Source organism: Vanessa tameamea, chromosome 2, assembly GCF_037043105.1.
Source record: "Vanessa tameamea isolate UH-Manoa-2023 chromosome 2, ilVanTame1 primary haplotype, whole genome shotgun sequence".
Classification (NCBI taxonomy): domain Eukaryota; kingdom Metazoa; phylum Arthropoda; class Insecta; order Lepidoptera; family Nymphalidae; genus Vanessa; species Vanessa tameamea.
In genome coordinates this window covers 6,078,691-6,096,332 of record NC_087310.1, presented here as the reverse complement: position 1 = coordinate 6,096,332, position 17,642 = coordinate 6,078,691, and the positions used below count along the sequence as shown (strand labels likewise).

Here is a 17,642-nt window from a genome sequence, read left to right as displayed (position 1 = left end):
ACAATAAACGCGAAATTAACCAAGAGACATGAAATACCGTGAAAATATATTAAATCAAAAATACAATGACATATTGATGTGACTCAATCGACCATGCCACGTTTTCAAGTCGATTACGAAAGAAATTATATCCATTATAACATATTATATCTATACTAATAAATATGACTATTGCAACTGAAAAACTACTGATACAGTATACACGAAACTTATTTAAATCCGTTTCAGACTAGTGTTTAGCTTACAATATTACTATAGACGTAGCAATACTTCGCACCCGCCTTTAATGTTGGCAAGCTTGAATTTGATATTCATACAAATTATAATTCATTACTAATACTACGTAATATAACTAAATATCAAATTAAAACAACGTAAACGATTATTGAAATCTTTCCTATGTTGTATTACTTCATTAAAAACATTACCTTATTAATTATCTTTTTGTTCGACAATACAAAATATTACATAGCAGTTAATAACGAATGAAAGATTATACAAGCGCAATATGCAACATGGCTTCGATAGCAACGTTTTGCTGAAAAACAAGCGAGCGCCGTGATAACTTGTAATGTCAAACCGAATCACCCCCAGTGGGCAAGGTGAGCCCAAAAATGATAAGCGATAAATGCATTCATATATTTACCCATGCATATGTACGTACGTACGTATTCATTTATTATGATGATATTTTTGCTAACGAATGCCCGAGGGGCGTATTATCTGTACTGATTAATGTCTCGCTAATTATGTATTGTCCTTTGAATTATTACGCTTAAATAAAATTATGAATAGCTGTTTAATAGTGTTTTATATATCGTTCTATACATTAAGGTCTCAGATTATAAAACAAAAGAAAGATTGAGCACGCCTAACATTATAATGAAGCAAGAAAAGCGACGTAAAATAAAATCGTCAAAATTGCTGCTACTTTGGAAATATTGTCGACGATACAACCTTTTTAAAAATTGTTAATGAAAACACACACAATCGGGACTTGGTATTCGTTTACTTTACAATCCTAGTAAATATTAGAAGTATTAAAAATTAGTAGTAAAACTTATTAAGTGATAGGTTCCTTCGTGATTCTTCGTGTTCCGTCACGAATCTGTATAAGTTGTTAAATTATTAAGACTAGTGGGTCTCCCGCGAAACTGCGTTTATTCAAAAGATTATTTAAGAATTTCGAAATCTATGACAGGTTTTGTTTTGAGTTAATTTCATTGTAAACTGGTGACTCACAGTTTTAGTCGTATACAATTGGCGCCAAAATGATAAAACTTCTTTAATTTTTTTTTTAAATATCTAATAGTATATATTAGTTCAGTTGAAATGTTTACTTTTTAATTTTTTTTCTTATACAGCCAAAGTACCGCTCTCTAACCACCCAGTAACTTTTTTCCGCTCTCTAAAATTAATCTTCTAATCTCTTTAAATTTCTGCACATCAACTGAATTGAAAGTATCTGTATTATAATGGTGTATAGGTATTATAATGGTGTATAGGTATTATAATGGTGTATAGGTATTATAATGGTGTATAGGTATTATGATAAAGGAAAATTAGCTTGTTTTTATTTTCCGGCTTACCTCAGAAACTACGTGTCCGATTATAATAACATGATTCGCTTTTTTGTTTTAAACCATTACATATTAGTGTTGGGCATTAATAACATGGGATAAATCTGAAGTCAAATACAATACGAAAAATAAAATATATAAAATTTAAAAATAAATTGAATTCATATTGTGTTCGGTGTTTCGATCAAAACTACGAGGACTCCAAAAAATACATGTCTCTGTCTTCACGACAAAGATACTTTTATAGAGTAATCACATATATTAAAAATAAAATAAAATACAAAATTACTGCAAACGTTATTTTATCAAAAACCGCAGGCCCTAATAACATAATATAGATATAATTATTAGTGTTTGGCAGGCAGAGCACGTGCGGGTAAATATACCACGGCGAGATGTCTATTCTATTAATAATAATACATCTGTTAAAAACATAAATCTCAATATTAAAATCAGATATATTGTATAAGCTCACCTACGCGTTGTTCTATCCGACGAACATTCACACCGTTTTAACAGAAACATGGCTAGTATTAACAAAGTGGTATAGCTATTTATTTAATGCCGAAACATCTTAAAGACCATTCGTTAACCGAAAAATAGATATCTCATAAATTTCAGCATAACTCCAATCATAAAAATCTATACCAACTGTCACAATACGAGACGTTACAAATCAAGTGGAGTGAGTTAATGAAGTAACCTAGAGCCACCAATTTGTATTGACTACGCACCCTCTCGATCATACGTCGTGATGAATCATTCTCGCAGTTCGGGTGTCAGAGTCCAATTAAAAAGCAACGGAATACGTGCTAAATTGTCAAGCATTATTAAAAATCTCGTTTGTCACTTTGTACAGGTATATTGAAATATGTTTGAGATGATTTGTTCAGTGAAATTGTGAAACCGTTGTTGTAATTTTTACTAGCAATTAATCTTTTTTGGTACCTCGCTTCCTGGTTTCGACGAAAATACATATCAAGTGTTAAAATATCGCACCGCCGCCGGATGTAATAAGCATGCTAGTGCCGACTCGTATTCATTGTTATAATATATTATTATATCTATATGACAAAATGTAAGTATTCTCGTGTTTATTCAAGTTTATAATTTATTCATCTTTGATAAATCAAAACGAATGCAACTGCAATTAAAATACCAATACAATATTATTATAAAATAAATTCAAACAACATATTTGAATTGCTACTTTTAAAGTCGTAATAATATTTTAAAAGGAAATGGTGTTTGTCTATTCTTCTTGGAACTTACGTAAAATCCTTATTTAATTGACATAATTATAACAGATCTGATTTATATAACATAGTATTCTTTATGTTGAGTCTTTGTCAGCTTAAGAGGGATGAAAAACAGAAAACTTGCGCTTTCTTACAGACGATTTCCAAACTATTATTATAAAATTGTTGTAGTCCAGTAATTATATATGCGCATTTGGAAATTCAAATGAATTGAGTAGGCTGATGTTTGGATATGTTGTAGGGAGGGCTTAGAAAATTTTAAGTTGAAATTGTCGACTTCGAATTCCTATGTGCATTCGCCGCCATCTTGAAAAAAGGGTTGAATTTCGTTTTTTTATGATAACTCGGCTGTGCTTCGTGACACGAGAATTATGATAAGATATTTTTTGTTGCTTTATTTACGCTCTACAATCTATGTATTATACATTTTTAACCTACCATTGATGGTTATTGAGATATCGGGAGCGAAACTAAAAAAATAAATATTTTGCTGTTTTCACCGGTATATATTAAAAACTGTATATTACAAAACTTGTAGAGCATGCCGATACCTACAAAATCATTTTTTTTATACACTACTACTACTTTCTCTCCCTTTTTTACGCGCTCTTTCTTTCCTTCTCTTTCTCTCTCTCTTTCTGGTCATGTCAGATAGCCATCTCATATAAGAATTAGATTACTAAATTTTGCGCTTGGTTTGATCGGATCCTAAAACCTAGAAGAGAGGGGAACCTTACTTATTTTCACATGAAATAAATAACCATAGTTAAAACAGTAATTATACTTGGTGGAATGGTGAAAACTTATCTCGGTAGGTACCACCCACTAATCATGTATTCTACCGTCAGATAGCAATACTTAGTATGGTTAGTGTGCCAGAGTAACTATATGTACAGGTACAAGGCACATAACATCTTAGTTCCTTTCAGCGGCAAAGTCTATGGACGATGGTAATCCATTACTATCAAGTAGCCCATTTCCCTCTGTATAAAAAAACGTGCCATGCAAATTCGAGACAAATACCTAGTGTGCTACTAACTTTAACCCAGAAATTCTAGAACTTTTGCAATTTATTCTTATACAAGTTACCAGTATTGCGAAAGTTACTTGTAGTTTTATGGATACCGCCCTCGATAAGGTTTCTAGTGTTTGGTCGTATTATTACAAACGCAACAAGTAGCGTATTTTCAGGGGGGGAAATAGCCGGATAACCTAATACGTTACTTGATAAGATATTCATTTATTCAAACTTAAATTGATTAAAACGTATTAATACTTACGAGAATTGTCGGATTATTTTGAGAGCCCATATGCATGGATTTTGTTTTGTAAAGATGATAAGACCACCTACGTTAGATGGTGATTTTAATGTCGTCTTAACCGATTTTGGTAACGACGTCCAGCCAACTACTTAGAACATATTATTGTGCACAAACACGGGTGCACTCTCTATTATAATCAGTCTCATAATCCGATGGGACAGAAAATCTGCAAGGACCGGAAGGGGTTCAGTCGCAGGACCAGCGGGTTTTTCGAATCACGCTTGTGTAAACCCTTCCAGACTCCGGGTTCCTACTGAGACTTTATTATGACGGAAAAATCCAATAATTAGTTTTCGGCCCAACCTGGGTTTGAACTGGGATCTGTGACCATATATAGTCACTAGATCAACGAGACATTTAAGAGATGTGCGTAATAAGTAACCATAAACGAAAGCAAATATGGTAGTTTGCCATAAACTTGCTTTAATTTATTTCCTTGCCTGTTGTAACTTGCCTGCCATGCCTTGTTGCAGTTTCCTCTTCAACTTATGAAATAATAATCGTACCATTCACGCAGCTGCCTAGAGAACAAACTATTCTATAACTAAAATTCTTTAGCCCATCTGGGTACCATCCATTCATCATACATATATTCTACCACCAAACAGCAACACTGTATTGTTGTATTCCGGTTAGAAGGGTGAGTGCGCCAGTTTAACTACAGGCACAAGGGACATAATCAATTAGTATCCAAGGTTAGTGACGCATTGAAGATGTAAAGAATGATTGAAATTGTTACGGCGTCAATGTCTATGGGCGGTGGTGACAATTTACTATCTGGTGACCCATTTTCCCTTTCGCCTACCATAACAAAAAACAATTCTAAGAAGTTCTTGTATTATGTATGTACAAGTACATGTAAGATAAATAAAAATCTAATTCAGTTGCATAGATTTAAATTTGCTAAGTTTATTGAAGATGCCCTATCCGCCAAGTCTATTTCTGATTCCTGTTATATCGCTTTTAATTAATATTTAGAATACGACGCAATTACAATCAATACAAGAAAATATAAATTAAAACCACCCAATACGGTGTATACTCGTACAAGTAATAAGTAATAATAAAAGCAGTAAAAAGGAAACGACTATAAAATATTTGAAAACATGATAAATTTAACGAGTTACAAAACAGCTGCACGGAAGACCTATAAATTACTATGAAGTACATTTATAGCTCTTACATTATAAATTAGGTACACATCTACTTATACTTTTAAGCCATTATTACCTTTAGAACCCGTGTAAAACAGTATACTTTAAAATGATTACTAAAATAGTTTCAATCACATAAGCTGTTTTTGTATATTATCTTATGACGTAAAAGGCATGATTTTATTAAAGTAGCACTAAACCAATGGGACATCGTTGGCTTAGGCGAGGATATAAGGTTGCAGATCAAGGAATGGTATTAAATCTCGATTAATAAAAAATTCTCAGTAGCAACCCGGTGTGAAGTATTTGATTGTGTCATAATTGTATGCTACAGAAAAAGCGTATGGTCGAGTCCATTATTTCACTCTGTGTTCGTGTTGGATTGCCATCCCATCAGATTATGTATAGAGGAATAAACGCAGGTTTGTATTCTTCCATCTTCGAAGTTAAATTCAAGTGACACGTGATTGCCTTATGAACAAATTAAATTTTCACACAACAAATTTAATTCCAAGTAGTAATTATAATTCGCAACAGTATACAACCAATAATTTTAATTTAAAAAAGGAACGCAGACTGGCTGTAAAGCTACCTCGTCGTAAATGGTTACCCGCAAATTTTATATGCATAATTGAAGTTAGTTGAAGGTATTAGTGTTTTTAAGATTTCGGCTGACGCTGGTTGGTTAGACGTAAATTTGAAATAAATCTCGATTTTTCCACGTGAAAATTAAATATAGAATAACAGTTCGTTAACCACGATTTGTTTACGAATCTAAAACGCGCCGTATTAAAATCTTTTATTGATGGATGCAAATTTATAGTCAACATGCAAGATAGACTATAGTATTTCTAACAATAAAATTATTGAAAATTTTGTATTTTATTGTATGATAACTCTGAAATTGTAGTCTGTTGCCCAAATACGTTTTTCATCATTACTACATATGTGTGAATGTTTGTTAGTGACTATAGCACCCCTCGCTGGCGTCCCGCGATAAGACTCAACTGAATTGATGTTTGAACTGTCATTAATCCAGCGCCCGACAGATGTCGCTTCAGTCTATTATTTTTGACTCATACACTGTCATTTGTCGTTAGAATGCTTTGTAATTAAGTTATCGTATTGTTGAGCGCGAATGTATTGTGGATAGAATGTGTCGATATTAAGCGACGCTCGTAGGTTCAAATTCAAGTAATAACAACTAAGTATTTTATATGCTAAATTTGTAGTTTTTAATTTACTAGTTTCCACCTTCAGCTTCACCCGAGTTTGATAAAGGAAGTCAAGTGTTAGGAACTATATTATATTTTTTCTGTATCCCTGACAATGTGTAAGCAAAATTAATTATTTATCGGTTAACAAAAAAACAAACAACTACGCATTTTAATATTAGTTTAGATGTCGTACTCGACGACAAAAGAAGATAAATTTTCCTTAGCAAACCTTCTTAAAAGTATCTTTGCTCATTAACAGGATATTCATGAGTTGTTACAGTACTTTAAAAAAAAAAGAAACAAAATACGTTTATTTCTCTCTTCACATTCGTTCTAGACGGGTAAATTTCATTTAGTTCATAGAATTTAATATTCATATCTAACTTTCGGCAATCGCTTGAGAATACACTTCGGAAAGTTCTTGTACGTTTCAAATTATGCTTTAGCGTCAGTATTGTAGACTACTAAATTTATGTATCGATTCCATGTTCTAGAGGTTAAATTGCATAAATTGATGAAGATTGAATGTACATTTTCACTTGCTATGACTCTATTATTACTTTTCAATTTCTATTAAAATTAAATTAGAAATTCATTTTCTAGAATAGGTAACACATATTCTCTTATGTAAGCAGATCAGACGAACATACTTATATATTTGTAGGACTTCAAATTCACAAAATGGTAGAAAACACCCTCTCATCATATTCTAACGTCAAACCACTCTACTCACCTAAATACTCAGTCTATTTGTGTTTCGGTTTCGGTTACTTAAATCTTAGTTCTCAAGATTGGCATATGGGTGTTGTTAGGAATGGCTAATATTTCTGACTGAGCTAATGTCTATGGGCGATTGTGACCACCTTAACACCAGGTGACCAAGCGCCAACGCATACCTAATTCATACAAATTTTCCCCACGATGGCATTGAGTCAATGTTGCAATGTGGTTTTATTCGCATAAATTTAACTGTTCACAATCCATTACATGTTTTTGGTTTCGTCTCATTTTATTTATTTCGACATTATAGTTTATAGCGGGCTCAGTATGCATTGCGCGGTGGCAAGTTTCTTTTATCTCTAATAAGATCCCAATTCGAATGTCGCGGGCTCCCTAAAGTAATAAACTACTAGTGCGCAGTGCCCACTTCTCCATTGTTTATGGCGGCACGATATTACGTTGTTATAAATGACTTTAGTCTCGAAGATTTTACTTTTAGAATTAGTTTAACTTAGAAAATACCCCTATAAAGTTTAACGTTTCTTTTTGTTTTATTATATTGATGTCATACAGTGAATGGATTTAAATAAACTTAAAATAAATTTAAAAAAAACGAGTATTATTTATGCAATTTAAAAGTCCTAGATAGAACTAATTTTAGGTAATATCTGAAAATCAATCTTGTTTAAAAATGTGCAAGTTCTGCTTAAGCTTAAATGTAAATTACTCTAAGGATGAACAAGAAGTGATGTTTGCTGGTTTACAGTCTAATAAAAAAAAAGTTAAAAATACTAATATTCAAATAAAACTTACTAAAATACTAGTATATTATGCAGTAATGACGTATCGTGAAACATTGGAGATACATCCAATTGCGTATAGGAAATACGTCGAATTTGTAGAACAAATATAAATGGTTGAGGGTAGATCAGGGGTAGATAATTACATTTTTTTGATCTTCGAAAACGGGGGATGACGTCAGTATGGAGCTATTGTCGTGTAGGTGTTTTGATAGTGTCAAGGATATACGACGCGCAGATAGATCATTGTTGGTTGCGTTTACTTGACCATAGGGGAATGCAGCTTTAAGCTATTGAGTCTTTTTTGTGTAGTAGCTAAGCGGACAGAAAAATGTGAAACTTGATGATAAGTGGTCACAAGTTCCCAAACATTGGTGCTCTAAGAAATATTTTATTGCCCCACAAAAGAGTTACTAAGAGTAAGAGCATACAGCCAGCAACTCTTTTGTGGGGCAATGTATACGGTTCTACAACAGGATCCCAGAAAGCGTTCTTTGGCCTACCTATTTCATACAAACAAAAAAATACTATTATTTCATATTTCATTTTAATGTTTTTAGCAATTAAAAACCTTTTAATAAATACATACATTATGAATTAAATATAATTAAATACTAATAAATATATAGTTCGGTGTCTATCTAGAAATTATAACTGATGCAATGTAGACATGACAGATATTAATATATATTTATAATATGTATATTTCTATTTATAAAAAATAGTTTGATCAGTATCATAATCCTGATGAAAATCACTAAACTACGATGAAAATAAGGATAAAAATCTTAATAATTACGTTATATTTTGATACGGCATTTTATTTCAACAATGTATGTAACTACTTGTCTTTAATACATAAAGTGACTGTATAAACCGTTAATAATGATAATATTTATTTTTCTCTATATTTAAACCTTTAATGAATATTTAATTTACGTTAAGGAAAAGTGTATCTATTACTTATGAATTCGGTAGATGCAGAATCAAATGTAAGAACCTAAATCTACTTTGATATTATACTATTATTTTTTTTACTATCAGTTTCAATGTCTATGAATAGTATTAACCACTAACAATCAGTTGAATTAAAAAAACAATGCAAGATAAATTAAATAAATCCCCAAACATAAAAGTATCTTTATTAGAATTAATTTTTAGAATAACTCTTAATTTAGATTCCATTTTACGAAAATCATCACATCTTCATCTGAACCAAATGTTATTAAGATGTTTCGTTAAATTTGAAAATTCAATACCAATTTATCAATGACTTACTATGTTTGTAATAAAACAATAATATTTTCAAAACAAGAGGCGGTCGTAAATCTTTTTATAGACATTTATGAGCAAGCAATTTACCATTTAATAACATTATGTGAATACTATGTACATAAAATTTCAATATACCTACTACGAATATAATTTGCACGTACTAGCTCAGTCGACTTTGTTTGAGTACCCGTAAACAAACACGTTTTTCAGTCGACATTATTCAATGAATATAATACATTAATAATTAAATCAAAGTAATCATATGTTTTTCAGCTTTATTTTCAGTATAAGCATAATATACGACGCCTAAAATCTATGGTAGGTAACCTACCTAAATACTGTAATAAGTTTTTTTTTTAAACAGTTAATGGGTAAATTTATAATAATTGTATCTATACGTGAAAGCAATACTTGATTTTGCTTCATGGAGTATGTATATGTAAATCTCAATTTATGATATTAATTATTTTCAATTTCGATCTTTGATTCTCCTGGGATGCATGCGAGCAGAATATGTATACTTATATATTGTTTTATGTTATTATTAACAAGATTCTATAATTCTTATTTTTATATTTACTATAAGACAAATATCACTATTATATCGTAAATTTGCATACTTCGAAAATGAAATGTTCAACGTAAAACTTACCTAACAATTTCATAACTTCAGCCTGGCTGATGAGCACGTTGAGATGGCCCGTTGCCAGGGGCAACGCGAGCCAGACCGCCCAAGCGATAACGAGCCTTTTCGACGCCATTACAAATAATTCACTGTTCAATCATTTCAGTTTCACTCGTGAATACATTGTTACACTGTCCACGATTATTGATAACTATGTCCAACCCATTTTGTATAATATTTATGAAACAAAATACACGACGGATCTTTTTATTCAGCCTAGGAACATTTAAAAAATATATATATTAAAAGTTATATTTTATATGTGATTAAAAATACTATTATGAAAAAAAACAAGATACATATATTACTAACATTATCTAAAACGGGATATTTACCATGTTTTTTATTTTTATTTGGTGGAGCTCGATATTTCGACATTATCTACGAATGTCTTGTTCACGAGACTGTCTCGTGAACAAGACATTCGTAGATAATGTCGAAATATCGAGCTCCACCAAATAAAAATAAAAAACATGGTAAATATCCCGTTTTAGATAATGTTAGTAATAAAAATAACCATGTTAATTTAAAATCTTAAGATACATATATATTTTTTTTAATTAAAAAAGTACAGAAGCCTTTGATTTAATATTTTAAGAAAATATAAAACACAAACACAAATCAAATTGAAAAATAAAATATATAAAAGATAATTGTATCAAAATTTGAAAATCGAACTATCAAATCTAGCGACGCGGAAATTCGAATTCGGAATTGTTCGGAAGTTAAAACACGGAACACAGTTACGCATTGGGCGCCATACCGCGCCGCACTGCCGTGTCGTTCGGATATCGCGAGCCAACAAGTTACTCGCTGACATGCGCGCTTAACCCCAGCCCTCACACTGAAGTGTCATATGCAATGGACCACTACACTAGATACAGATAGACACTATCTTATAGTTTTGTTAGTCTTTCTAAGGACGAGTTCATATAAAATTAATTATGGTTTCATTTTGAATAAAAGATTTAGTGTAGCCATTTAAAAATTTTAGGTTTAAAAAAATATTCAAAAAAAAATAGTGGTAATAATTATTTCAAAATTGTTCACGCTTCTCTGTTATACCAACTTTGAATTTAAGATTTTAACTTCATTGTTTGTTAATTTTTTAAAATCTTTTATAAATAAATAACTGTGTAAAGGTTGTATTATTGCCTTTAATATCAACAAATAACGATTAGTGATATAAAATTGCTGTAAATGAAACTAAGTATATAAAATATCTCATTTCAATTACTATGAAGTAATTAAAAATGTGCAAATCAACAGTAACGACCGATGGTGTGAGAGAGATCATAATTCGTGTCAGTAAAAACCAAACCTTCACAGTATTTATCATTTTATATTTGTAGCAATTAAAGGGTAATTATACCCTATTTAATATAAAATGGCAGATACTATAATATTCATTCGAAACGAGAACATTTACTTGTAGTAAAATAAATATTATTATCTACAAAGCCAGTCGTATTACGACTCTTTCAATTGGAGTGAAAGTGCGTTAAAAATTGAAAGGCTTTCCAGCGACGCCCAAAGAGAATTAATTGAGTTTGTCTCAAGGGAGTGGTGTTTCCGTTTTGCATTAGGCCCATTCGCGCATCACTAATCAAATTATTTTCTCTTTTGCTCGAATATCATGTGAAAATATATTTATGTTTCCAATTTGTTTTTCATTGACATATTTTATATCAAGCCGTTTTCGAATTTGTATAGTGTGTGTTAATATAGCAAGTTTAATAGCTAGTCTCTACGGGTTCAAACAACGGATCTTTGGAATATTAAATCTATAAGTGATAAAATCTAACCTTATACCGGCTTGCTTTTAATTAAACTAAAAGAAAAGTTTGTAAAAATTTAATTAAACAATTACTACACACATCTTCTATTGTTATGTTGGTATTCCGTCAACATATTCAAGTTCTCTTCAAAATGCATCAGAATTCAGACGGTCACATCATTACGTGACCTTACGAGACCACCGATATACGATGGCCCAGCGGGTATAGCACGTGAATCTTTATGATTGCGGTTCTAAGCCCAGCGAGCACTACTGAACTTAAATGTGCTTAATTTGTGTTTATAAATCATATATAACCTACATCTGCCATATGAAAATCTGCCATATGTGTCCACCGACCCGAATTAGAGAAACGTGGTGGACTAAGTTCCGAACTTTCTCCTCATAAAGGAGTAGAGTCTAACCGTGGAACTAACAAATCCAGGCGGGCGTGCACAAATCTCTACCACCAAGTAACATAGCATGGATTTAACTTACATTTTAATGGTTAGTCATAAAATTCTAACATTAAATCACTGAGGTATAAAAATATATCTGATGTTCGGATAGTTGAAGATTATAGTTGTAGTTCTGTATTAATACAGATACAAAATATATGGACTTGAAGTATAAGCACATAGGATTAATCCATTAACCAATACAGAATGTTTCGTTTATTGTTAACAAAGTAAAGTATATTTTCATTTACCTAATACATCAAACAAGTTTCTCGTTGCGATTACCCGCCTGTGGCGAATGTATAAATAATTAAGTACACGATGGCACTGATGGATGAACTAGCTTAATAAACGGGAATTTACCGTTTCATTATCCGTTTTACACTACACTACAGGCAGTTAATGAGATGAAGGCAACAATGGTTTTCGTTCAGAAATCTTTTAGTGAAATTAAATCTTGTTATTTTCTAAAGAATTCTGCTTTATTTTTATTAATGTGTTGTATGATAATTTCCTTGTTTTATTTTTAAACGTGCATAGGTTGTAATGTGGATCGCGTCTTCGTTTTATTTCGTTCTCTAAAAACTTTAAGGATAGAACACACTTGCGCGACCAAGCTAAGGGATGCGACGTAGTTATTTATAAAGCTTCGGTCATACGTACGCATCTAAGCGATTGCGGAATTATTTTAAGTCGCTATTATACTTCATAGACTTTGTATCAACATGTGTCTATATCTTAACGGTAATTAGTGACGAAAGTCTTGTTGATTCTTATACTATTTAATTAATTTAATTTTTTGATATTTGAAAATGACATTTAATTTATAATAATGAATAAAGTGATCTTTTTTTTGTAATTTCTAACTGAAAAAACTATTAAACTAATATTCCTACATATAACTTATACCATTATGCAACGTATCTTGGAAAATATTTTATTAATAGCTGCATTTCGCAGTTTCATAAGATACTACAGTGAATTCTGAGCTCACACATCATTCAAGTAAAATATTTTTCTTACTTGTATATAAATATGTTAATCTTAGATGTATAGATAATCTAGATACGCAGATTTAACACGGCTGACAATTAAACCATTTTATAGGTTTTTCTGTCAGTTAACGGTCATGCCCAGTAAAGCACCTAAAACCGTTGGTCCTTTGCTCGATTTCTCTCCTCGTGTCAGATTGCTGATTGATCGATCCATACTTCCAGCGACTTATGAGAGTGTGGGAATAAAATAAGCACCTGTATTTGCGCGTACATTTGTAACTTATAATAAACTGTGCGATGGTTGGCACGTCCTCAAAGTTTGTCACTGCTGACCGAAATTTGATCAAACATATTAAGAAAATAATAAATATTACTTAATGTGCGGTATAGTATCTAATGATTGGGTGGTACCTACCCATACGAGCTTACACAAAATCCTACCACCGAGTAAAGACTAAGATTCAACAAATTATTATTAGCATTAAATAAACAAAACATCTACATCGTACATTCCTAGCAAATTAATTGAATATTTAAAATCAACTTCATTTATAAATAAATTAAAATGAGTGCGACTATACAAATGTAAGTGATTTCTGAACTTATAAAAGTTGATTTTTCTTAGAAAGGATTGCTTGTCCGTGTTATAGAAATAAAATTAATTAAAACACAACGGCAGTGATAGATGAACTTGTGTTATGTACTTAGATATCTACAGTATTCATTCAATTTTTTACTCGAAATTCAAATTTTATGCGATTATATTATTTATAATAATGTTATATTTTCTTATATTAAATGTTGATTTTAAGATTTAGAATATGTAATAATTTATTGTATACGTTTTGGAAAACACGCTTCTTCAATTGATTGCGATTGAATTGATATTTGAAGATATGAAAATCAAAAAGTCTTAATTGCGTAGTTTAAAACTTAAGTCATCAAGCATTAGCCCAGAACCTGAACAGTTACCATGGTACCTACTACGGTAACTCTTTCCTGAAAGGCCGGCAACGCACCTGCAAGCCCCCCGGTGTTGCAGATGTCCATGGGCGGTGGTAGTCACTTTCCATCAGGTGAGCCTCATGCTCGTTTGCCACCTCTAACATAAAAAAAAAAAAAAACTGTACCTTTCGTTTCCAAATCAATAATATGAAGCTTGTTAGTCTTTTGATATGAAATTGTATCTATTGGCGCACCTTGGAGCTTAGAACGACTCGTATGGCGTGTGTCATAAGACGCAAGATGCCACATGCTGCACACACTCTTATGCTTCCATGTTCCCTTCTTTATCAGACCTACTAATTAAGGAAAATTAAATAAGACCTTGTACGTTAAAAACTACCGAATCGTTTTAGTTGCAGACCTTGACAAAAAAGTATATTTCTTCACTCGATAAATATTCAGAGAATGATAGGCAAGCAAGTAGACGTAGTCGTTAAAAATATATTAAAACAGAGCCATTATATTTTCAAAATTCGAAGCTCAATACGGAATACAATACTGATAAGCGCATTTTTTTGTGTTCTTGTTCAATTTGTAAATGTTCTTTTTTCAAATTATGTTATAATTATAGATAATTAATAAAAGAGAATAATTTAAAACGTTGCAACGCAAACACCTTTTGAGAAAGCATCGAATGAATACTGTTTTATTCATGTTATTATACTGGCACATTTCAAACACTCTCTTGCAATTCATATTGAATTCAAGTCCCTCATAAACATAATTACTACCATATTTTGTATTATGTAGACCCGCATAGGATGCACCTATATTTGGGGATACCATGAGATAGACTCTTCATGGATTTTATATATTTATTTTGTTGCTTTATTTGCTTTAATTGTGTTGAAACGTGTAGTGTTCAAGCAGCTACACGATTATTCTAGTTTCTTATTAAATCCAATTCGAATATGTTACAGTAACTAGGATGTTATTATGTAATAATATTTATTAATATTTCTTGTATTTTCAAATTATTTAATGTTGAGGCTTATATTTTATATTAGGCTTACGTATTCTAATGAAAAATGATTTTTGGTTACCGTGATAGGACTCTTCAAAATAAATGGTAACCCTATTTACGCTTTAAAGCGCGCTCTGACGGAAAATTGTAGAAACTCACACGGGCGTGGAGTATGCACGTCGTCGCAAACTTTCCGCTTGCTTATTTTTTTTATTTTTGAAAAAGGAACGTCTATTGAATAATGAAGTTGTGATGCTGAGTTTCGCGCTCGACTGGCTACGAATTTTTCGAATTCAGTATAGTTATTTTTATTACGCCATATTTTAATGTTAGACTAAGTAAACGCGATATTATCGTAGTGGACACGAATAAAACTTTCTAAAGATTAGTATAAACACTCGAAAAACGACTTTTAAAATTATTCAACACAGATATATAAATTCTAAATATTACTTAAAAGGCAATTCCTAACTATCACGGTACAACTTAATATCTAAAAACTTGATTTTTAAAAAAAAACCATCTTTTGTGATGTAAATATATTTTGCGAAATTTTATCTTAAATGAGTACGTGGGTTTACTAAGTTACTTTGTTAGGGTTACAAAAAGGTTTCAAGCTTAAAATATACCAATTAATACTTATTCATGAACGTTATGGTATTAGACGAATAAGTACCCAATCACTTCTATTGCATTCAGATATACATTTTAAAATGCTATTTTTATATAACGTATTCAGTTCAAGAATAATGAATTACCTGTATCATAAAATTATGATAATGGATATTTTTTAATTATAAACAAGGAAATACTAATCAATAATTTTGATTATGATGCTGTCGGGAAATAAAAATACGCAGGCACATCAAACTACTAAACTCAAACATCTTACATAAAATACACCAAAAGCAAGGACAATACGACTGCGAATATTATAGGACAAAGTAAATTTATGTATAATTTTCACAATATAAATTACGCATCGGTGAGTATTGATTATATTAAAATAAAAAGTTGTATTTGAACATATTTCCATATAAAACCTTATTGTAACAATCTTATTATTGAATACATACTTTTTTATTTTTGTTCACTCGTAAAACAATGTTCATATCGAATAAAACGAAGCCACAAGCCATGCAATTTGCTTTGTGACCGTTACGTTGGACAATATTGAGCTTGTTCCCGTTTTTTGCACTCTGTGACTTTTAATAAACGCTTATTTATGTCAGCTTTAAGTACTTAAGCATCTGTGTTGCAGACTATGTGTGTACTATATTTTTATTATACGTCAGATATAGTTATTATTCAAACTATAACCTACATCACATACATTTTTATTGAGTTCTATAAAATGTTTTCATCGATGTTACACAGAAATAGCTTTAATGTATATATTTCTACATAGAATCTATTTATATAAAAATATACTGATTTTAGCACGATTTCACACATACATCAACTTATACGGGAAAATAATTTACAAACAAATTTAAGCAAGCATCGCAACGCATGTTTTTAACATTTAATCATGATTATTGAACTCACAATACGTCAAAGGCCTGAAGTAACATTATTGCAATAATTAGTAAATAAGTATAAATCGTTTTTTTTAAATCCCTTGTAATTATCCTCACTTATTTTTGGTTGACGACTAAATAGTCGTCTACTAAAATTAGTTGAGTGAATTAGAGCACTGTTACGATGTACAAAATACCGACTATAATTGAGACTGTTTTCGCTGGTATATAAGTCAACATTCCTTACAATCAACCGATAACGTGTTAAGTATACAGTCATAGTGTGCGTGATTATAAAATTGGCTTTGGACTTCACAGAGATAGTTTTGGTAATGTTATATTTTTAATGTTAAAAATACTATTTACATAATTCCATCGTAATCATAACGTTAGTATCATATTCCGCAAATATTATGACATGATTCACGATTCGTTGTATGCTCAACTTAGCTGTTTGCACAGTCTACGCAAACACGCTCTTACAATATCGGAAATCTTTATGATAATCTCCGATGAGATTTATTCAGAGCGGATGAGGACTAAGACTGTTTATAGAATTCATGTTACAATATTTTTATAATATGATCCAACGTCGTTTACGTTCTCACGAACACACCAATGTTAAATGGTTATTACTTTTTCGTTTTTAAGCTATACAAAATTGTCTTGGTTATGCCCCGTGGGATGAAATGTTTTGTTTTGAAAAATTATAACTGTTTCTTTTTAGTAATCATATATTTGCCATATATTTTAAAATAAAACTTTTGCAAAAGAAATCTTGTGGAATCTGTTCCAAAACCTTCATGTATTTTCTTTTGAACACAAAAATAATTAATCATCGAAATAGGTGGACCTGGTAGAGTATTATTCGTTTATTATATATCTACCTATATAGTCCTACAAAATTGAAG

The 17,642-nt window shown here is 31.1% G+C and overlaps 1 protein-coding gene across 1 annotated transcript in view; it reads right to left on the bottom strand.

Moving 5' to 3' along the window:
- LOC113401385 (tyrosine-protein kinase Dnt-like) overlaps positions 1 to 10,222 on the bottom strand; it is a 52,345-nt gene extending 42,123 nt beyond the window's left edge. Inside the window, exon 1 of the mRNA XM_026641288.2 lies at positions 9,980 to 10,222. Within this exon, the coding sequence (XP_026497073.1) occupies positions 9,980 to 10,088 (109 nt within the window). The 5' untranslated portion in view covers positions 10,089 to 10,222. The remainder of the gene's footprint in view (positions 1 to 9,979) is intronic.
- Positions 10,223 to 17,642: the final 7,420 nt, after the last annotated feature.